The sequence below is a fragment of the Grammomys surdaster genome, unplaced genomic scaffold, assembly GCF_004785775.1.
Source record: "Grammomys surdaster isolate TR1022 unplaced genomic scaffold, NIH_TR_1.0 212, whole genome shotgun sequence".
Taxonomy (NCBI): Eukaryota; Metazoa; Chordata; class Mammalia; order Rodentia; family Muridae; genus Grammomys; species Grammomys surdaster.
Genome location: NW_021604657.1, coordinates 2817635 through 2841958, shown reverse-complemented (window position 1 = coordinate 2841958; position 24324 = coordinate 2817635). Strand labels below are relative to the sequence as shown.

Genomic DNA, 24324 nt, shown 5'->3' with positions numbered 1-24324 from the left:
CCAAATAGCTGCAGATTAGCCCATTTTAGCTCTGGAATACATGACACAGAGCCATGTTATTTTTATTAACAAACTGCAAGCACTAAACTGAGCGTATTCTGAGCTATGCTAACCTGACTGGGCTTCCTATTACCCAGCCACATGTGCTATTATTTGACACCTGGTCTTGCCCTAAATGGCGCTGGTCTATCTGTGTCCTTGGCTGTGGATCTTCGTGGTCCATCCACATAGTTTCTACACATCTTCTTTCTTTGCCTTCTCTCTCTCTGGTCTCTTTCTGGGACCCCCTGACTTGGATTAGAAGTCCTGCCTTATTCTCTTCTTCCTGGCCAATTGGCTCATCAGCTCTTTATTAACCAAACAGAGGTGATAGAAAACAATTTTTATGTAACACTGAGGCCTGAGATGCTTGACCATGCCAATGTCAGGACTTCAACCAGATGCCTGGGCATAGAAATCAGCATCTGAATACATGGTGTGCAAAACTATCTCCCAACAAATCCCTTTTTTCTTTTCCTAGTTTATGAAGCTGAAAAAAACTGTGTAGACCAACCACACCAGTTGGTAAATTTTTCCCACCCTCTTCTCCCTTTCCCTAGTCTATGATGCTTAAATACTAATTCTGCGGTCTAAGTTGTCTTTTAATTTTTTAAAATTACATTAATTTTATGAATGCACACACATGTGCCATGATGAACATGTGGTGTCAACTTATAGGACTACATTTCTCTCTTTTCTACTCCATGGGTCCTGCGATTGAGCCCAGGTCATCTAGTTGTTTAATAGTTACCTTTGCCAGTTCACAAGCCTTACTTTCTCTTTGAGGTTTTCCCTAGAAGAAATATTTACAGGAAATCCTTTACCATATACATTTCTGAACCTTTAAACTTACCTTTGGAAATAGTCTTTTATATTCCATATATCTTGAATTTTTATCTTGAATTAGCTCATCTATCCATAGAAACAGAAATAAAATTTAGGCTTGTATTATGAAAGTGAATACTGGTTTAATGCCTTTCACATTTGGATATCTTTTAGTTTTTTTTTCTTTACCACCATATGAAGTGACACTCTATCTGTGGTCTGTATTTCTCAGCATGTTTATAGTTTTAGTTCTATTCTGGGATTAGTTAATGGCATTCAAATTATTTGATACACCCTCTTAATTAAGAAGATTCTCAAGATGAATAGAAATTTGAAATGTGATGCGATATTCTAGTTGAGTAATTTTTGTTCTAGACACATCTTGAAAATATATTTCAATATTTAAATAGTGCAGTAAATCTAAATGTTTATCTATAGCTGCAAATTGTGGAGATTCTCACACACTTCATAATAAAGAATGAATAGTGTCCTTACTTTTGAACAATCTCCCCTGCAGTAAATGAAAAATCATAACAGGATATTTTAATTAAACATATAATGCTATGAGTGGATAGGAGATAGTAATCTTACTAATGCCACTTAAAAGTAAAAGAAAAAAGATCTTACATGTTAAGATTAATTGAGGATGGGAGATCTGACCCTGGCTATTCAGTCCTTTGTGGTGGCCTGGACAGTGGAAAGATGCCCTTACCCTCTTGGAGCTGGAGAACTGGCCCTGTCCCTCCCTGGCTGCAGCATTGAGGAGAGTAGCCCTGCGTCTCACCCAGGCACCACAGTAGAGTTGACCCTGGGGCAAAGGTAAGGGTGAGCTGACCCCAGGGCATGAGAGCTGGAGAGCTTGCCTGCCCCTTGCCAGCTGTGCCATTGGATGAGCTAGCTGAGGCAGTACTGGAGAGCTTGCCTTGGTGTTGTGGATGTGGGTGAACTGGTGGGCTAACCAACTCAGCTACCACCCAAGCCCAGATCCAGGGCTTTAATTGGTCCATCCCAATGTCTACCCCATCTAAGAATAGCTTGAGCATGTGAAGGGGCCAGTCATGTAGATCCAAAGCTGCAGCATCTCCATGACACAGGCAACAATGACATATCCAAAAGGAGTCCTGGTGAGAATCCATTATTGATTATGTAGCAGGCAAGACTCATTGCATTGAACATTTGCAAGTAAAGATGTGTGGATAAAAGGATATACCATGAACACATTATTGATACACTACAGCTTCCACAATGAGATATTCTTTTTTTAAAAAATTATTTATTTTTATTTTCTTTTCAGTGGAGGTCTCAAGGGTGCATAGCAGATACAAAGGGATGGAGGACTGAGCGGCATTGATGGAGGATTGGGTGCATGATATGAAATTCACAAAGAATCAATAGAGTAAAAAAAAAGATAAACTGAGGATAGCATCTTTGTGACTTTAGAGTAAGCAAAGACTTCTCAGTTAGATCTAAAAGTATAATCCTTAAGCAAAAACATATTAATACAAATTATTATTATTATTATTATTATTATTATTTTGTTTTTTTGAGGCAGAGTTTCTTTGTGTACTCTTGACTGTCCTGGACCTCATTTTGTAGACCAGGCTGGTCTCAGCCTCAGAGATCCACTTGCATTTACCTCCCAAGTGCTGGGAGTAGAGGCATACACCATCTCCACCTGGTTTAATATTTGTCTTAGGATATTAGTAAGAAAATGAAAATAATTCACAAGGTACTAAAATCTCATTGTTTGCATATTTAGTAAGGCCTATGACCCCAAAACATGTATGAGTTCAACCTGTGTAAAATGATGGAAAACCTATTGAATAAGTGGCACTCTAGAAGATATATTTTCCAGTATACAGTATGTAGACGACTAAAAAGATAATATGTACTTACAAGAACTGCTTAAATTAAAATACCATGATATTGGGTTATATAGTGTAGACTGTTATAGTCACTAGAGAAAGTGCTTGACTCTGTGTGCAGAATCTGGACTCATGTATATTCTATGCTTCAGTGAGTCCGCTACTAGGTGTATATCCTAGAAGTTGGAGATGTTTTAAATATCCCTCTACAGAAAGAGGTTAAGTAGTTGGACCTGGTAGTATAGTCCTTGAATCCCAGCTACTTACCATACAGAGGCAAGAAGTTTGCAAGTTCAAAGCCTGTGTGTGCCACAGAGCAAGTTCAAGATCATCCTGGGCAATGTAGAGGTTGTTCAAAATTAACAAATATAAACCTGTGGTCGAGCTCAGTTGTGGTACAACACTTGACTAGCATGACAAGGCCCTAGATCACTAGTACCACACACATAAATGGTCATGTATCAACTTGGAAATCAGCATGGCGGTGCTCAATAGTGTGAAAATGGGCCAAGTAAGCATGGCATTCAGTGTGGTGCTTGTGTTGGCAGTATTGTGTGGAAGCCTGCTTGGAAAGTCCTCTGGAATTCTGGGATGTTTCTTGGTACAGGGTTATTCTAGTGTTAAACTTGACTTACAAAAAAAAATTAAAAAAAATTGACCTACTGTACATTATTTAATGCATACATCTTGAACATCTTCTGAAATTTCTAATAGTTTTTTTTAAAGTCAGTGTCTTACTGTGTTGTCCAGTGCTATGAACTTACTATGTAGTCTAGACTAGCTTTGATATACCTCCCAAGTGTTGATGTTACAGCTATGCCCCAGTACGGCCTCCATAAAACAACTACTTGTGTGCTTGTTCCCCTTTAGTGTTTACACAACATATATGTGTAATGCACTTTTTAAAGTCCTGGCACAGAGCAGGGAGAAAAATCAACGACTGTTTCTACTGCTAAAGTTGGACACTTTAGGTTTCCTATTTACAATTTCTACCTTGTCCTCTCCATGGGTTGGCTTATAGGCCTGCCTGTCTCCCTTGCACACAAGACATTTAATAACTTGACATGATCTAGGTTGTTAGTTATGTCTGTGTATTCCATCTAATTCTACTCCAGCACATTGAAGTTAAGATCATGTGCATTGTTCTCTATCTGCTTCCTTTTGTATTTAAAACTAGCATGAGGTGCTAGAGAGTTGACCTGTAGTTGAAAGGATTTGCTGCTCTTATGGAGAACAAGAGTTCAGTTCACAGCACTGTCAGGCAGCTCACAACCTCTTGCAAGTCCGTCTCTGAACTGTCCAGGACCCTCCTCTGTCCCATTTGTACCTGTACTTTGTGCATATACTCCCCCACTCCCCCACACACTTGTAAAAATCATAAACCAACCAAATAAACAAAACCAGCATGCATTTTTCCTTTATAGCCCTTGTCAGTGCAGAACAGCCACGTGTTGTGTGCTGAAGAGCCCCATAGACCAGAGGCTGGGTGTTGGAGGTCAGAGCACCAGGACAGGATGTGTTTCTATTAAGTTTCCCACTGGAGCTCTGACAGTGGTGATGCTCTCTATTTTAACTATAGTCTCTGCTGAATGAAGACAGCATTTCTTTTCTCCTGGCTATTGTGTTCTCAGGTTTTTGTTACATTTTTTTTCATATGTCACGTTAAGTCATAGATCACAGAAAATGCTTTAGCCAATATTAAGTGGAGGCGAGGTTTTTTTGTTTGTTTGTTTTGTTTTTGTTTTTCTTTTCTTTTTTTTTTAAAGGAAAACATTTAATTGGGGCTGACTTAATCAGATCAGAGGTTCAGTCCATTATCAACATGGCAGGAAGCATGGTAGTGTGCAGACAGACATGGTGCTGGAGAAGGAACTGAGAGTTCTACATCTGAATCTGCAGGTAGCATGAAGGAGGCGAGTTTTTTAATGCCTTAGAAAATATTTTAAGAACTTAAGTCATGGGTATTGCTAATACTTAACTCTTATTGCAGGGCATGTTTCAGGGCTTCCTTTCTAGGGAGCTACTTTCTACCCGGGGAGCCAGAAGATGAGCTTTCATCCTATGCCAGTCCACAAAGGTGGAAGCTGGCAGGTTGGAAGGTCAGGGTTTTCCTTTAGGCTCCTCTTTTATTTTGGCAACAGAGTCATTGGCACAGTTTTATAGATGTTTACATACAGTTATGTTACTCATATGAATATATATTTCTTGCCAGTAGAAGAATTACAGAACTAGCAAAACACCAGCTCTATAATAGTTTTGCTTCCTAGATTTCATGCAGTATATGTGTGAAATGCCAAGAAAGTGAATCATGTATTTAACACAGTTATAGGCCCATTTGAGAAGTGTGCTCTTTAGCTTTGAAACTCATATTTCAGGACACTTTGCTGGGAGGTCTGATTGCAGTAAGTCAGAAAAGCCATGCTATCTGTCCAAACTGAAGCCTAGAGGAACACTAATTTTATTGCTAGCTAAACCTCAGTTATATTTTCTGTGATTATCTTTATAATATACAAGCAGTGTAGCATGACTTCTTCCTTACTATCATGGCATCTGTTTTCTCTTTTTGTAATTAACCTTTAATCTGTAATGTTGCATTGAGTTCGTGGATATATATTTTCTAATGTCAAAACTGTAGTAAACCATGTAGAAGAAGCAGCCTCAGGCACTGAGCTTAGGGAAATTCTGACCTTTGGTTAGTGCAGCTTAAAGGCTTCTTTTGATTTTTCTTATTGAAATAGTAAAATAGATGTTTAAGTGTCCTAACATGTTCTGTTCCTTTGCTATCACCACAAATCCACAGCTCTTAGAAAAGCTCATTAGTTTATGGTTCTCATAAGATGGGAATTTTGCAGACTCTGGCAGAGAATCTGTTACTCTCCTTCATGTTGTTGGCCAAACTTCATTCCTTGTGCTTATGGACTGAGTTCCACATTTTCTTATTGGTTATCATAGGACACTTGTTCTCAGGTTTCTGGAATATTCTATAGTTCATTTTATCTCAACGCTCATCCTGTTTTGAAGGGCAGCCACTGTGGGTTTAGTATCTTTATGTTTCAAATCTTTCACCTCCCCTTGACGTCTCCCTTACAAACTTTTGACCCTCGCTATGGCAGTTTTTCTGCTTTGTGGGCTTAGTCCTTATATTGAGCAAGTGAGTTATTTTGACTTAATCTTTCTGCTTCTCATGCTCTTATAAGCATTGTCTGCAACGTTCTATTGCTATCTCATAGTCTCACAGGTTCCAGGGCAAGAGAATGAGTTATCCCGAAGCAGCTGCAAGTAGCTTTACAGGATGCTTTTGTCTCAGTCCTTCGTATGTGAGGATATCCTGAGAACATTTGAGTGATTATATGATCTATTATTTTTATTACTTCCAAGAATGAAGGTAAAGGATTAAATAATCAAACTGAGCTATCTGCTATTAGAAGCAAGACAATGATTGGTATCGGAAGCATGAGACTTACTTTTATTTATTTCATTTAACTGGAATGTTTAAGAAAAAGCTGTAAGTACACATTAGCCCGTGAGTTTACTTTTATACAATAATTCTTTTTTAAAAATTGGATATTTTATTTATTTACATTTCAGATGTTATCCCCTTTCCCTTTTTCCCCACCCTAGACACCCCCATCCCATCTCCTTTCCTTCTGCTTCTATGAGGGTGTGCCACACTCACCCACCCACTTCCACTTCCCCACCCTCGAATTCCCCCACACTGGGGCATCCAGCCTTCATGGGACCAAGAACCTCCTCTCCCACCTATGCCCGACAAGGCTGTCCTCCCCTACATATACAGCTGAAGCCAAGGGTCCCTCCCTATGTGCTCCCAGGCTGGTGATTTAGACCCTGGGAGCTCTGGTTGGTTGGTATTGTTGCTCTTCCCATGGGGCCTCAAATCCCTTCAGCTCCTTAAGTCTTTTCTCTAACTCCTCTGTTGGGAACTCCTTGATCTTAAGAGCAAATGCAGTCTTTGTTATTTTTGCTTAAAAGACTATTAATGTATGCGATTTTTCTCTTTTTAGAATAGTTCAGGTTTTTAAAGGGATAGGTAGCATTTTTGCTGAATGCCTCAAGATTGGCAGGAGGTTAGGTCTTTTAAATAATATTAATCATCTACTTGGTTGGATAAAAAGCAATTCCTTTTATAATGATAGGTAGCTTATCGGAGTTGTCTACTTTGTCAGGGTCACGGAACATTGATCAATTAAATGATTTACTTATTAATTTAAAGACTAATTAAAATGTGTGGTTATTAGATTAGTAAAAATAAAGAGCACGTCACCTCTCTGCAGGGCTGCTGAACGTGAGTGTTGACTTAATGCATTTATACTTTTTCTGTTTTCTTTTGTAAGCTTAGTGGGGAACAATGAACCATCAGCATTTCCTACACTGTTGTTTAGTTACTGGCTAACATGGATTTTCAGTTTGTTTATCTTGGTGTTTAATGAGTCTGATTATTGTCAGCAGCCTCTCTATGTACTCCATTTTACCAATGGCTGTTTTACACTGCCCGTTCTCGTTTCAATGTAGGATGCTGCTACTTCGGGCAGCAGTTCAGCTGACCTGTTACACTGGACCACTACAACCACCATGAAAGTCTTGTCCAATACCACGACTACTACCAAGGCTGTGTTGCAGGCTGTCAGTGATGGGCAGTGGTGGAAGAAGTCCTTAGCATACCTGCGGCCCCTCCAGGTAAGCAAGGTGCTTACCAGTTGTTGTCATAGTAAAATCTCTGAGTGTTAAAATATCTTAAGAAATCTGGTCCTCCCATCAGGTAAGGAATGCTGCCATCAGGAAGCTGCCTTCTCTGCTTTGCCACACTGCAGTTCTTTGTACTGGCATGAAAATAAAGCATGAAAAAATGTAGGTTCAATACCAATGCAGCTCAAATACTCATGAACCTGTCACTCATGTGTTCACTCATCCGTCTACCTATATGTTCATTTAGCATATACTTTCTAATTACTTTCTTTGGCTCCCAACAGGTATAAACACTGGCACTAGAATGAGGACAGATTTTAATGTAATTTCATTGTCTACAATGGTAGAGGAGATGAAACATTTACATAATAGAGAAATGGTACTGTGATGTACAGATAACTTCAATATGGCAGACTTGTAGTCCACATTATCTTGAATGGAAAAAATAGAAAGAACTCTTTCAACAGTAGGTATGGGACAATGTTGTTCTCTATTGCCACTCATAATATAGAACTTTATATCCTAGCCAAATTATAGGGCAAGAGAAAGCAATAAAAAGGATACAAATAAAGGAAGGAGACAAATTGTTCTTGTCTTCAGATGATGTGATTCTATAGTTAAAAGTTCCTAAAAAATCTACTGGAAGACTTGGAGGTTTTGTAAGCACTCTCAGCAAAGTAACAGGAGACACAGTCAGGATTGAAGAATCATTAGGTTTCCTATACAGTGATGATCAATACTCACTGAGAGAACTCTGGGAGATAGTCTCATTCACAGTACTACAATAAGGAACAAGTGGAAACTTAAAGATCTCTCTAGTGAAAACTCTAAAGAATTAATGAAGGTAATAGAATGCAGTAGAATATGGATAGGTTTCCAAGTCCCTGAATATACAGAATGTCCTTTAAATGTCCATGCTATTAAAAGGATTGCAGATTCAGCCAGTGACATTCTTCAGATGACTAGGAAAAGTCATCCTGACTTCACAAGAACAAGAATTCACATGGGAACATAAAAGACCTCAAATACCCAAAACAGTTTGAGCTAATGAATAAATAGTTCAGGACGCATTGCAATACTTAACATATATATCACAGAAATGTGATAATAAAAACATCTTAGTGACCCTAAAACAGACACAGACTACTATCCAATGGACTAGGGTAGAAAATTTAGAAAGTAGGCCATGACCCTAAGGCCACCTGACTTTTAATTATGGTACCAAAATGATATAGTGGGGAAAAATTAGCCTCTTTAACAAGATGTCCTAGGAAACCTGCAATCTACACACACAAGAGTGAAACTAAATCCCTGTCTATGTCATGCTGGGTCCTTAATGCAAGACCTGAAAACTTTAGGATACTAGAGGAACACCTAGGGTTCTAGGCATAGGCAGTAACTTTCTGAGTTGGACTCCAGTTGCTCAGGATTTACGAAGAAGAATGGGCCCAGGACTATATCAAACTGGAAAAGTTCTGCAGAGACAAAGGATCAGCATTTCGGATGGAGAAATTTTTGCTGAATAATCAGTTGTCTGACAAAGAGTTACTATCTGGATACATAAGGATCTTCAACATTTCAATAATTAGAGTGATAATAATCAAATTGATAAATGGAAAACAGGCAGACATTTGTAATGAAGTACAAATGGATAATGAATACATGAAAAACATTTTCAACATTTTTATCTGTCAGATAAATGCAAACCAAAACCATGGTTAGTATCTGTTTGAAACCAGAATGGCTGTCACTGAGGAATAACAAAAACTGGCAGGCAGTGGGGAAGAAAGAAGCCTTATTCCTGCTGGGGGGAATATGACTATTCCAGCCAATATGGAAATGGGCACAACAGCTTCTAAAGTGGAAACAAAACTTCCATATAATCCACTCAGCACTTCTGGGTGAATGTCCTGAAGAATCAGTTTTTGACTGCAGTTTTATCTGTACGCTTGTGTTTCTGTGACATCATTCATATTGGTAAATTCTGGACTCAGTCTCAGTGCCGTTCAACAAAGGATAGATAAATTAGAAAACGTGGTTTGTATTCAAACTGAAGTTTAACTCACTTATAAAGAACAAAACTGATAGTCTCAGAAAAAACTGATAGGACTGGCAATGATCATGTTAATTGAAATAAGTCATGCTTAGAAGAACAATTCTCACATTTTCTGTGTGGTTGGAAAGCTTGAGCAGGACCTGAACTTAAAAGTGGACATGTAGAAAGGAGATGGGACTCTAAAACTGCTCCTGAAGGTGTGTGTGTGATCAAGGCACATCGCATGCATAATGATAGCCTGTGTGTAACTGAGGGACTACAAATGCAAACGTTACTTCCGAAGAGAACTTGTGAGAATGAATAAAAAAGAGAGCTTAAAGGTTTAAATGAATCATGACTTTATTGAGACAGTAAAGTTATGATTTATATGGAAGTTAGTTTTTTCATTAAATAGTCATTTCATGCAAAAGTGTGACTGAACCACACTGGGCAGATTCAAAGCCCTGGGGTGGGAAATAGGCTTATATTTTTTTGTAGAACATACAGGACACAGTGGCTTTTGGTGGGGAGGTAAGCATTGAAAACCTCATGCAGACTGTGATGTGACTGGGGATTTTGTCTCCAGGAGATGGAAAACTTTTGGAGAGACTATATGCTGCACCTTTTCTTAATGAGCTCGTGGCAGCCCTATATGGCAAGGCTCTTCCATCTTAGGTGGAAGTGGGGACAGGTCTCTAGTTAGCTCTTTAAGTGTGGGATATGAGTCCGTTAAACATGTAATTCTGAAGGAAGTGGAAGCAGCCGAAGCTGTTTGAGGAAGATTTTTAAGCACTTGCTGATGGTCTACATGGGAATTATTCCAGAAACAGGAGCTGGAGGGACAGAGATCTGCATGGTTGGTAAAGGAGGTAGCAGTTACTGGGATGTTGGCCTTGTCATGTTGTCATGGAGATTGATCTCTCCCTCCCTTCCTCCCTTCTCCCTCCATGTGTCACAGTGGATTATGTTTTGTTCACCTGGTGGATTTTTTTTTTTTACCTTTTTTGTGAAGGCTTATGTGTTAAAGTGTTCAACACTGTTATTAATGTATCATTTTGTTAAACAGTTTCATTGTTTACTGGACTGTGCCTGCCAAAAATGTCTGCAGTAGTCTTTGCAAGAATGTCTTTTACTTAACTTTCTCCATGAGGAGTTTTAACATCTGTTCAAGGAGAGCAGAGAAGTCTAAAGACTATGGCAGGGCAGTAGGTGCTTGCTAATCAGGAATGATGATGATCCCTAAACATGTTTGGGGAATAATAGTGAAGGATTCCAGCTAGTGAAAGGGGTGCCCTCAGACCATGCTTTGGTTTGGTAAGACTTGAGCACATGAGCATGAGGCAGGCCTGGAGAAATAATCAGACCTCAGCAAGCAGCCAACCTTGAGGCAACCCTTACAATGGGGGGAGGTCCATAGGCCTGTAAGTAGCATGTATTACGAAGTCTGCATGGTTGATAGAGGGACACCACCTTTGGTGTTAACAGTTAATGTGTGTGGTATCATTCTGTGTTGTGGCTGCTTCCTTTATTCAGAGCCATACTAAGTGGTGTCTTAGGATGGTTGTTCTAACTGTGGTGTAGGAAACTCATTCTATAGAATACTGATGACCCCACTATTTCTGATTTATTGATATCAACATGATCAAGGAACTCAAGAGGTTGCAGGGTGCATTGAAGTGCTGCCCGTAGGCTATAGCTACTGTTCTTAAATCTGCTACTGGGCATTGGTGTCCCTCTGTCCTAGATGTACAGAACACACTGATTACCTCTTCCTGGAATCAGCATCCCCACTTTCCGTCCTTCCTCCTCTCCCTTCTACCCCTCCTTGGTCTCTCTTTTAATCCAGTTTTCTTTGTTAGGAGCAAGAATTTGGTGGAGCATATCGAATTGGGACTGTAGCCAATGATGACCTAGAAAGACAAGGATGCCACCCTTTTTATGAGTCAGTCATCGCTAATCCCTTTGTCACCGAGGTAAGGACAGTGTGCTTAAGAAGACAGGGTTAACTGCACGAGGAGAAACGAAGCCTTTCCTGAAGTACATCTTGGGCTTGGCTCTTACTATGTTGGTTCTAGGATTTGTTTCATATAGATCATGATATATCACAAGATGAAAATCCACTAAAATGCTAAATAAAAAAAAATGTGCATTAGTGAGAAACAGTTATCCAGCTTAGCCGAAGCCAGAGACCTCAGCAATCATGTTTTTAAGTGAAAGTGCTGCTTTTGTGTCATCTGAAGTGACCCATGCCACCTATCAGCAGGTTCCTGTGGAAAGCTTTGCTGAAGTGTTGCTGAGAACTGGAAAGCTGGCAGAGGCTAAGACACAAGAGTTTCCAACAACAGAAGGTAAGTTAGGCTGTGACCTCTCAGCAGGGCGGAGATCCGCTTTGAAGAGCAATGAGTGTGGAGAGTTTGGAGAAATATAATTTTCAGTAATTTTGAGTTATCTAATGGCATCTGTCCATTTGTCAAAAGTACTTACCGAATTTTTACCATTTTCTGGATACACATTTAAAAGGATGAAAAACATGCAATTACTTCAGGTTGCTGATTGTCATGGTAAATGATGCACCCTCTCAGTGTTCATTTCTGTTTTTTGTTCTGAGGTTGACCTAACAGAGTTTCTACCCAGTGACATATTTTTAGGTAGAATCTTTTGGAAAAGAAAGAAACCTGCAAGTTTACTAAAGACAGCTTACTTGTCTTTTATCTTCCATTTCTTTTAAGATTCTTTTGGAGTTTCTAAGCATTTTAAAAAGTTATTTTAAATTACATTTGTGTGTGTGTGTGTCTGTGTGCATTCGTGTGTATGTGTGTGTGTGTGTGTGTAAGGACAACTTGTGAATCAGTTCTTCTTTCCACCCAGTGAGTTCTAAAGAATGACTCTGGGTTCATGAGGACTGTGGGCCGGAGCCTCAGCTGCTGGGCAATCTCACGTGGCCTGGGTGTTTGTTCAGTAACCTCTGCTCTCCTTCCCTTTGTGATCAGTGTTTCTCAAGGTTCAAAGGCTGCTAGAGCTCCAGCTATCTTGTTTTATTCCAGGCCATTAGTGAGAAGGGAACGTGGAGATGAAGGGAAAGCTTCTTAGCATCCTAGCATAGCCTTCAGATGCAAAGTACTAGGCACCTTTAACTACCGAGAAGCCTGTCCTGAGCCATCCAGGTTAGCAAAGCACTTGCCTGGAGTCAGTAAAACTTGGGAAAGTATACTGAGAAAGATCATTTTTTTTTCTCCCTTAAAGCAGGTACTACAACGTAGGGAATATATTTTCCTTAATGTTTGGTTGCACTTGGTAAGATGAGAGTTGGATAGTGCTTGTCTCTGTGGGTCCCAAGTCTGCCATTTCTGTTCATTTGAATGAAGGGACAGGCAGTGAGGCGGTGGGGTGAGAGTGGGCAATGAAGGTCTCTGTGCTGCCACATTCAGCATCTCAAGTAGACTCTCACTAAAAGCTGGTGTGTGTGCATCCATGTGGCTGTGTACGTGTTCGCATTGGGGGTTAATAGCACAGGTATTCCTTCCCTGAGAAGGAATCCTGGATGATGACCCTGTGGGGCACCATTTGTGTACTTGTGCTTAGATATCTCCTAACCTATTCACCTTGCACTTGTCCATCCAATTGTGATTTCACAATTTTCTCAGGACTCATCTCTATAATCCTCTTTATTGATTTCATATTAGAACCACTTAACAATGTTTAAGAAATACTGAAACTTTCAAATTGGAGACCATTTCTTTTAGAACCTTTAGATTTGGGCCTATATGATTATAAAATTGTAGTTTATATGTGTAGTTTTTTGGTTTATCCCAACCACCATATATCCTATCTTCAATCTCTGCCATGTTTGTGCTCAGGACCTTTTTTCTTGGCAGCACATAGATGCCACCTGCATCTTTTCCATCTGTCCTGTTCAACCTGAAACTCAGTCCCCAGCTATTATATCTACTAACACTTCTGCCTGATGCTACAGAGTGGTGTTTGGGACATGAAAAATGATTATTTCTCCACATGGTGAGGAAGGGCGGTTTGGATATCATGGTTCTTCTGTCAGTAGGTCTAGATTGTGTCTCTGTGGCTCACAGTGCTTGCTCATTTGTGTGCTCTTGGTGGAGTCTGCAGGATTTCAGGGTACTGGCCTTTAGTTCTGTGTCCTGATATATATTTTTTCACATTTAAATCTTTCAAAGATTTTTTTTAATATCCAATATTACTTCATGGAAAATCATTTTAGGGCTAAGAAAGGATATTTTGTATGTGCCATTAATTTGCTGTGAACATTCAATATAGGGATGGTTTTAATAATAACCTCTTATTTTGGATTTATCTTTTGTGAGGCATGTTCTAAACTAGCAATTATGGTGTTTTGGATAATGCTAACATACAGAAATCTATGCATAATAGTTTTGTAACATGAGATAATTTCCAGAAACCCAACAGAACTGAAGAATGATAGAAGCTAAATTTAAAATTAAATTTAAAAGCATGATAGGAATGTGACTCTTGATGGGTTCTGATGTAGATTATTTTGCTTCCCCAGATGATTTGACATTTTAGAATCTTTTAATGAGGTTGACTAAAAAGTTTTTATGGAAACTAACTGGAAATTTTTATTTGTTTATTATTTATTTAGATGAATGAATGACTTAATGGCTAATGATTTCCAATCAGTAATTTGGGTGACTATTCTCTGTGGATTTAGTTCTGGAATGAGTTCATCACAGAGTGCTTTCCAGAGGTGTGGCACAGGTGATCTGATTTTGGATATAAAGTCCTTTGGGAAAACACATTACATCTGATCGTAGAATAGCTTTGCAAATTAAACTCTTATACATTGCTAAAGCAGAACAATTTTTAAAAATACATATATGTTAAATTATGTCATAAAGTTCCTGTGACTCATTTTCTTCAGCTAGTATGGAATTTCATGGGTCCCTTTATCAGTTCATTTATTCTTTCCTCTGAAATTGGCTCTATGTTGATTTCAAGGCTGAGATCCTTCTTTTGTGCTGTGCATGGCTGGCCCTTGGCAACAATTGTTGATTCCCAATGAGAGCTGTAAGAAAATTTTGATGAGCAGGGTGGTGTAAGGGGTGATGGCCTCCCTTTTCAGTCTTCCTATCAATTTGCTGTAGTGGCTGTTAGAAGAGGCCCTGCACCAGATTTAGATAACTGTTCTAGAAACAAACTTCTGTGGAGAAGAGGTAACCGGCACTGAGATTGAACATTTGTAAGTAAAGATCTTTCCCTCTAAAATTTTATTAAAATATTTACTACTCATAGTAAAATTGAAAAAAAACTTCATTGAATATACCCATTGCTTTTCACTTAGAGTCAACAATTTATCTTTTACTATGCATACTGTAATTTTATTTCTTTCCCAAGTTATTCTTTATGTATTTCAAGGTAAATTGCAGACACTGCAACAGTTCTGTCCTCAACACTATACTGTGAAGGTTTTAATATGAGTTAGTATTTACTGCTTTTCCAAAAGGTGAAGATTAGAAACAGTGAAACAGAACAATAGTTCAACTGAGTTCTGCCAGTGTTTTTGTAATCCTCTACCTCCTTAAGAAGCAGAATGTTACTGTCATCCCAGAGCTCTGCTCCCTTTTCCTGCTCAATGCACTTCCCACCCAACTAGAAGGCCCCTATGTCTGACTTTGCCACTGTATGCATGTTTTCAAAGTTGTAGACACATGTAGTATAATAACTTGGTGTGCATTCTCCTTGTAAAATTTAATTTGAGAGTGTTTGAGATCTATCTGTGGCACGACTTTTGGTACATTGCTTTTGTTCATTATATGAATATGAAACTGTATTTATTCTCTTCTGAAAAGACATGGCAGATTCTGACCGTGGCTGTTATAAAAAGCTGCTGTGGACTTCCTGATGCAAGTGTTGTAGACACATATTTCTGTTTCAGTTACGCAGATTTGGAATTTGGAATTGCTGGATTAAATACTATGCATTTGATTCCTTCTGAAAATGCCAGACCTCTTTTACTGTTCAAATGTGGTGGGTATTGTGGGTTTGAGTTCTTCAGTCTTGCAGGTTCTGACCAGTACAGCATGTTGACATACCTTCCATATAGAATCCACCCTGAAGATGGATGATTCACCAGTGCCATCCGTTCCTCTAAGTGGCAGCCACTTCCAGAGTCTGTCTTTTGGTGCTTCCCAGTACCTATGTCAGTGTCAGTGGGAGATGTCAAAGCATAGACAGTTCCCCTTTAGGAAATCTCACTCGGGGGAAGCCAGCACCTTGATGAAAGCCTCAGAAAAGATTCCTGGGAAGGAGACAGGAACAGAATTGGGATTTATGAAGGAAGATAAGTTAGAATACACCCAAGGCTAGGTGGGACTGTCTCAAGAAAGTCATGTGTCTGGCAAATGTTGTATATATGATTTGTGGTCTGTAAGATTATGATAGTGAAAGGATATAATTTGTAAGTAGGTTTAACGATTAAGCAAAGTTTAAATATTAAGTAAACTTTACAGTTTATAAATACAAGGTAGTATAGTTAATTGTTAAACAATTTTCCTCTGTAAAGACACCTGTAATGTGGCTTATATGATGTCCTGTTAAGGCTGAACTTAGTTTACAAATAGATTGGCCATGTGCAATACTCATTAGCTGTTTAAATTCTCAGACAGCTCTCAATCTCACTCCATAGGGCTTTGCAGTTCTTTAGATCCTGGTGGTAGTTTTGTAATTCTTCACTTTTATTGAGAAATTTGAGCCAGTGCACAGGGGTGAGGGGTGCCTTTCACTCCCTTTGCCCACTTCACTTTCTTGTTCCATCCTGCCTCATCTTCTTGTTTCCATTGCTCATAGTTTAACTTGAACTTTCTTTTGTAGAGTTGTTTGACAAGGAGAACCTAATCACAGAAGAACTTAACAGTGTACCATGTGTTCAGTTATTAACCATGGTTCCCCAGAAAGGAATGGAAGTCTCAAGGGCCTTCTACTAGGGATAATTTCAGGGTTTCATTTCATGAGTGAAGGGTTTTCCTATATAGAGAATTTTGAACATGTTCTTCTTTTCTTGGGCAGTTGAAATAGATGTTAAAAACCTAGTCAAACAGATTAAGACATTCAAGTATGAGTCAACTGCCGCAGCACTTCAAGCAGTCCTGGCACCGGGGCTGTGGAGAGCAAGAGCTTAAGGGACTTGAGAAACACAGGCCACTTAAGGCCACTTATCAACAGCCATGAGAATTACAGTTGTGTGTCATTCCATGCAGTAATGCTACACTAGAAATCTGTCCTGCAAAGGTTAGTAACATACATTAAAAAGCAGAGTGGGTGGGTCCATTGCCTGTAATAGCAGGAGATGTCAACAGCCTAACTCGTATTGATGGTGACTATCTTATTTGTATTTCTGGTTTTCTGTGTATACATACAACTGGTTTTTGGATTGGGCCTGTGTTTATAAGATTTGAGATAATATTACCTAGTTTCAGAGGAATGCTACTTCATGCAAAGCATCAGTCCAATATATAGCCTGTTAAAGCAGATATATTAAAAATGGTAGGTGGTTTTGTTTTAGTGCTTTTGTTCTTGTTACATAGAGGAATCCCATGAACACAGGCCACATCTGAATGTCAGGCTGTGTGTGTAGCATCTGAAAGCACAAATACAGTCACCACTCACTCAGCCCAAAAAAGAAAATTTAACTTTCATTGTTTAAACAATAAGTGTACCTGGAAAAGGTTTTATTGTTGTTCTGATCTGGAGAGGGGCACAGATATACATGCTTGATTAACATTACAGTAGGACCACTGTGTGAAGAAGGATCTGGAAGGAGAGAGACACTAGGGACTAGGTAGAGAGGAGATGGAAGATTGTTAAAAGTCATGCTTTTACATGACAAAAACCTAATCAGGAATCTGTGGCATGGGATGAAGGATATGTGTGAAAGCTTTGGTGGTGATTCCCTGGCAGTTTTGATAACTTCCTGCTTGTTTAAACAGTAAAAGGGGTCTGATATTTTCTGAAGGAATCAAATGCATAGTATTTAATCCAGCAATTCCTAGATGCTCTGGAGTTTTAAGTCTGCTGTACAGGGAGAAGACTGAAAGGCTTCAGAAATGTTAAAAACATTGGGTAAAGATTAAGTTGGGACAAAATTTATGTACCATCTTCAACTGACATTTGATAATATAAGTTTTCTGAGATAGATTAAGTGAAAAGAGAAATAGACCAGAGAGTCTGTCGACATCAAGGTTTTGAAGGTGTATTCCAGGGGATAACCTGTAAAATGAGACTATGATAAAATGACCGCTACCTTCACCCAGTACTCAAGGAAGAAGAGGTAGAGGAAGATTATTTGGGAACAGGTAAAGGAAAATTCATGCTGTTGAAGCCCAGAGACAGAATCATCTACCACTGTGCATCATTGTACGAGTTGAAGAAAATCTTACGGCCCATGGTTTCATATCAGTTGGGAGACAGTGATGCAAAACCCAGGGAATGGAAGGGAAGGATGTGAATACCTTGTGCTGAACCACTTCTTTAAGATGAACAGTGAAAAGGAAGGGATGTTGTCGAGGTGTTAGAATGACTAGTTGCCAAAGGAAGAATATTTTTGCCTTGATGTCCATGACTTGTGTGTTGGCATAAGGCACACAGGAAAAGAAGGACATACTGGGACTCTGAAGTCTCATATGCAGATGAATGGAAAGCGTTGCCATCTTCTACAGGGAAGCTGAGGGGCTACTGACTCATCTGACTGTTAAATGCTGTGTAGGAGTGATAGGCACCAGGAAACACAGCCCGGACACACACACACATTCCCTTATTCAGGGATGGCTGAGTGTGTACTTCCTTCTGAGTGAAATTGGTCTTCATCCTTAAATGCAATTACTAATTCATTAATTATGATTATATCAAATGGAAGTAATAGTCTCTTTTACCACTGTAGTACCTATTACAGGAAGGACTTCCCATCCTTCAGTATTTGGGGGAAAATAGTCCTAACTGAGAAGAAAAAAAAAAAAACACCTCAAGCCAGCCACTGATAGAAGAAGGGGGCCGCTGAGCACTGTTTGCTGGAGACCGCTCTGACTACATGCTTTGCTTCACTTGCTCTTCACTTAAGAGGCCAATATGCTCAGACCCCAAATACAAGATGCTCTGAAAACCAAAGAGCTTTTTGTAACTTGTTTGACATGTAAGCCTGAACTAAGCTGACACAAGGCTATTGCGGTCTCTGCTTATCCTCTGTAGTGAAGACGTGAAATGCTTTGCAGCACATTCATTAATGTCTTTGGTTACTAGCCAGTCCCGGATGGGTTGACGAAGGTATCCTACATATAGCAGAACTTTAAAGTCTGGAGCTTTCTCTGTGCTAAAACTCAGATCAGGAGGACTTGATCATTTTTTTTTCCCCAGGGCTGTCTAATTCTAAAGATGACTCCCTTCCTGTTTTATCATTTCACTGTATAGTTCTACATCCTGCCCTAGTTGTTCTAAACTTTACCTGGGATTTTAGATTTCTTTAGGTGTACAGACACATAAAATGACAGTCATGAAGGAAGTGGTTGCTACAGATCCCTAAAACAAGGGTGAAAGCACCTGGTAGTCAGCAGTGGGAAAGCATGTTTAAAGACCTTTGTGTTTTCACAGGAGGGGAGGTAGGCATGGGCAAGGTTAACTTTGGTTTGAATAGATAGCCTGAAGCTATCCATTTTAGACTCTCATGTATAGTAGCAGGCCCTCGAGTGATTAAAACAGATAATTGTTAGTGTATAACAACAATGTCAGAGGAATTGGATCAGAGTTGAAGTCTGGGTATATGTCAAAGCTATGCTCACAGGGAACTTGTTCACCATCTCCAGCATCAGCTGGCTCTGGGCTGGTAGCTTCTCTGGGATAAGTAAGGACTCCACAATGTCAAAGCTTTGTACAAATAGAGAATAGAGCATATCATCAGCTTGACTGTGTATCTGGTGTCTGGAGATGCAGTTGTGTCCACAGTGATGACTCTCACTGCTGGGCAATAACAGCCCTTGGACGAAACTTCAAGTGTGATTTGTTGTCCATGAAATTGGCCTATTTTCTTTTTTTTTTTTTTTTTGGTATAACAAACTGTATGTGTTATGTAATGCATACATATATATATATATATACATATATATTATATATATACATACATATATACCTACATACTTACATACATACATACTTACATTCATACACACACACACACACATAAGTTCAGAGATTTTAGTAAGAGTTTGGGACTTGTATCTGAGATACATGTATAGCTCTTTTTAAAATAAGCCTTCTGGAATTTCTGAATCCAGTGAAGATTTTCCCTTCAGAGATGTTTGCTGGAGGCTGTTTATTCTAACTGCCTTCATTTCTCTTCTGGTTGCCTTATTTGTTTGCTGTGGAGAATCTCCTACGTTGTAAGCATAGTCTCAGGAACATACCCTGTGGTAGCAAACATTCATGCCTCAATGGGGGCTTCATTTTGTGGAAACAGCAAAATGCACAGTAAATCAAGGAAAAGTCGAGTTGATGTTACAATAAAGATGTGATGAGAAGATTGTCAGTAGTGGGACTTAATTTCCCAGGTGAGCTTGGTCCAGCCACAGCTCTGGGAAATAAAGGTTCTGCACTTGCTGGAGCAAAGCCACATGTGAGGCAGACACTCCTGAGAGATACTCAGGAAGAGATGAGTGGGTTCAGATAAAGATGTGAGATGATCTGAAAAAAATTGTAGTAGAAGTGAAAATAAACTAGGTTAGGTTTCAATAAACGGTCATATTTGAAAAGACTTCAAGAAATAACATTAGCTGGGAACAGTTCTCAGTGTGTGAGGGCCTGGACTTTTTTTTTTTCCTTTAAGTTTCCCCAAGGACTGTTAGACAAATACTGAATGGTAGACAAGGTGAGACAGATAGGGGTCAGAACTTGAGCTGTCCTCAGAGAGCCACCTGGGAAATTAAGTCCCATTACTGACTGATATTTGTGTGTGTGTGTGTGTTTGTCATGTACAATTAAATTTTTCTTAAGTAGTCCAGAATCTTGAGTGGCCTATGCTTCACATGTGTTCTTCTCTAGTTTTCAGGTCTCTGAGATAGGTAACTTATGCTGTAGTTTATCCTTAAGCTTGAAGTCTTCTAGAACATGTTCATCTCCTGGTACTTCTGTCTTGTTCCTATAATTGTTGGCAAAGAGGTGATCTGGACTTTTTATATTGTTCTTTAAGAATTATTTCTTCAGAGGAAAAATATTGTTTGCTCTTGTCCTAATTAATTGATTCCTGAATGTCAAAGACTTCTTATTTTAGGGAATGTCTAGTTAGAGAAAGTTTTTCTTGATACTGATTGAGACTGAGTTTGGAAATGGGTTTTGAAATGAGTATCTGTTGATTTGAACACAGTTTTGGAAGTATATGATTTCTCTGGAGGCCCAACTTTGGTTCCTTTGGTTCCTAAGGGTTGGAGAAAACACTGGGGATAGAACTCTTCTTTATAGAAGCATAACATTTTGCAAGAGGCGCAGAAGAGACAGCTCAGTATTTTCTCCTTAGAATCACCACAGGAAAATTTAAATTCTAGGGCTCCTTTGGCATGTAAAGGTTGTGCCTCATTATTCCAGCTATCAGTTAAGCTTGGATTATAGTGATCACTTAAATCTATGTCCAAGTAGAGCAAGACCCCTGTGGGAATCCTGCAGTGTGTTTCTAGAATCAATGTTTCCCCCTTCGGATTAGTCACACAGAATTCTTTTTCATTTTAGTATATTTTTATTTAAAAATTTTGCAAACACACACACACACAAACACACACACACACACACTGAAATTAACTAGGTCCAAAAGCTTCTACAGTTCAGTGAATTTCTATCCAGTTTGTTGTCATGTTGCACAGAGGCTCTAGCGTCTCTCACTGGGTTTTTACTTTCACTATGGAATAGATGTATATGCAGTTTCTCACCACAAACAATGGAAAGTGCATCATAGAGCTAGCATAAAGCAGCTTGTGTCTTCCTTCATAACTCATGTTCATTGCCCGCTGTTAATTCATCCTCATCCCCTAGATTAGCCTTTCTTCTCTTCCTGTTATACAGTATTCACATGTATATTTGTTTGCATATGTGTAATATTCTAGATTCCACAAATGAAAGAGAATGTGCAGATTTTTCTGTGTGTGACATTGCTTAATATTGTACATTCTAGATCAAGCCATTTTCCTGCATACTTTATGATTTTATTTTTCTTTACAGCTAAATAGTATTCTACCGTACATATACCAAATTCTCATTCCCCATTCATCTGTTGATAGACATCCAGTGTGATTCCAATTGAGTGCTGTAGTAGATAAAGCAGCAACAATTGTGGAGTGCTTATACCTCAGTGGTGGGACTGAATACAGCTTTTAATAATATGTATCTTTTTTAAAAGCAATGAATTCAAGTGTATATGATTATAAGGGATTTGACTAAGGGCAAAAATATATTACATCCTTACCAAAACAAATTATGTGTAAACCTTGAACTGATTGGCCATGGACTGTTTTATTAAGGTCATGATATTGGCAGGTTGTTGCTTGTAACAACTTTTGTGGATAAATGGTTAATGATTAGAGAATTTTAATACATGAGTAAAGCCAATCATTTTATTTTTGTGGATCGTGAGATGGAGGATTGTTCTTGGAAAGAACAAAATTGTCTTTATTATAATAACAGAGGTTTTTCCTAAATTACAAACCTATGTTTTTTATATTATTTTATTTTTTAAATTAAGATCCCAAATCCTGTCCCCTCATAGTTCCCCCTCAAAGAGTCCCTCCTCCCCTCCCCACTTCTTTGCCTCTGAGAAGGTGGGCTCCTACTGGGTATCCTCCCACCCTGGTGCATCAAGTCTCTGCAGGACTATGCACATCTTTTCCCACGGAGGTAGGACAAGGCAGCCCTCTGATACATATGTCCCAGGAGGCCTTGGTCAAACTCATGCTCTTTGGTTGGTGGCTTAGTCTCTGGGAGCTTTCAGGGGTTTAGGTTAGTTGACACTGTTGGTCTGCCTGTGTAGTTCCTATTCTTTTCAGGGCTGTTAATCCTTCCTCCAACTCTTCCATAAGGGTCCCCAGCCTGCATCCCGTCCTTGGCTATGGGGATCTGCATCTGTTTTGGTCAAATGCTGTGTAGAGCCTCTCAGAGGACAGTTAGGTTATATTCCTGTCTGTAAGCATAACATCCTATCATTAATAATGTCAGACATTGGTGCTTACCCATGGGATGGGTCTAAGGTGAGGCCGGTTATTGGTTGGCTATTCCTTCAATCTCTGCTTCGTTTGTTCCTAGATTTCTTTTAGACAGGACACATTTTGGGTTGAAAGTTTTGTGGGTGGGTTGGTACCCTTGTCCTTTCACTGTGGGTCCTTCTTGGCTACAGGCTGTAGCCTGTTTAGGTTTCATGTCCCACTGTTAGGCATCTTGGCTAAGGTCACGCACATTGAGTCCTGGGAGTCTCCCCCATGCCAATTCTCTGGGACTTTCTAGAGATCAGCCCCCCCACCCCACCCCAGGAGCTTCAGATTTCCATTCATTCTCCTTGCCTTTGGGCCCCTCTCTTGTCTCTCCCCATACCTGACCCTGCTCCTCCTATTCCTCCCCTTCCTCTCTCTCACTCAGGTCCCTTCCTACCTCTGCCACCCATGACTATTTTGTTCCCTTCTAAGTGGGATTGAAGCATCCTCACTTGGGCCTTCCTTCTTGTTTGCCGTCTTTGGGTCTGTGTGGCATATCATAGGTATTCTGTATTTCATGGTTAATATCCACTTATCAGTGAGTACATACCATGCATATCATTTTGGGTCTCAGTTACCTCACTTAGGATGATATTTTCTGGTTTTATCCATTTGCCTGCCAATTTAATGACATCCTTGTTTTCAATAGTTGAGTATTATTTCATTGTGTAAATGAACCACATTTTCTGTATTCATTCTTTGGTTGAGGGACATCTGTGTTGTTTCCAGTTTCCAAGTATTACAAATACAGTTTCAGTGAGCATAGTAGAACATGTGTCTTTGTGATTTGGTGGAACATCATTTTGGTATATGCCCAGAAGCAGTATAGCTAGGTGTTCAGGTAGAACAATTTCTAGTTTTCTGAGGAACTGCCAGATTGATTTCCAGATTGGTTGTGCAATCCCATACTGTATGTTTTAAAGTGTACTTTATATCAACTGGTGTTTGGTGTGAGTGCATATATGTCTGTGTACCATGTATGTGCCTGGTGCTTACAGAGACCAGAAGAAGGCTTTGGATTCCCTGAAACTGGCATTACGGGTGAGTGAATTACCATGTATGTTCTGGGAATTGAACCTGGGTTCTGTGGAAGAGCAGCCACCACTGAGCCATCTCTGCAGCCCCTTATAAAGGTGTTCTACTGTACCGGTCTTACGATATTTATGTAATTACCCCAGTTTGCAGTTCTCGATACACATGATTTTGCAGCATGGCCCTAGTCTTTAAAAAGACTATGTTCTGAGGATTCGTCATGGTTGTCTTTATGCTTGAGCTTTGCAAGAGATGCTCTGACCAGATTGCCTCAAATGTTAGTGAAATATACTTCAAACTTTCCCAGTCATGGGGAAGTTACTGTTTAATAGTTGTCTATGGTCTGTGTTAAGTCAGTGTCAAGTAGATTTTCATGAACAGTTAAAGCATCTGAAGCTATTTGTCCATTGAAATCGTACAAGGCTAAAAGCATGAAACTTTTAACAAAGAATGCCCTGGAGTTTTAAAAGTCTTTTTGTTGTTAAGAATATCATACATATGTATAGTAACCATATGTCCCACCCATTTCCATGTCCACATTCCCACATAGCTCCCTGAACAG

General features: G+C 39.4%; 1 protein-coding gene across 1 annotated transcript in view; it reads left to right on the top strand.

The window, feature by feature from the left end:
* Nbas (neuroblastoma amplified sequence) overlaps nt 1–24324 on the top strand; it is a 285612-nt gene that overhangs the window by 152093 nt on the left and 109195 nt on the right. The window contains exons 36-38 of the mRNA XM_028772232.1: nt 7260–7424; nt 11328–11441; nt 11732–11816. Coding sequence (XP_028628065.1) covers nt 7260–7424; nt 11328–11441; nt 11732–11816 — 364 coding nt within the window. The remainder of the gene's footprint in view (nt 1–7259; nt 7425–11327; nt 11442–11731; nt 11817–24324) is intronic.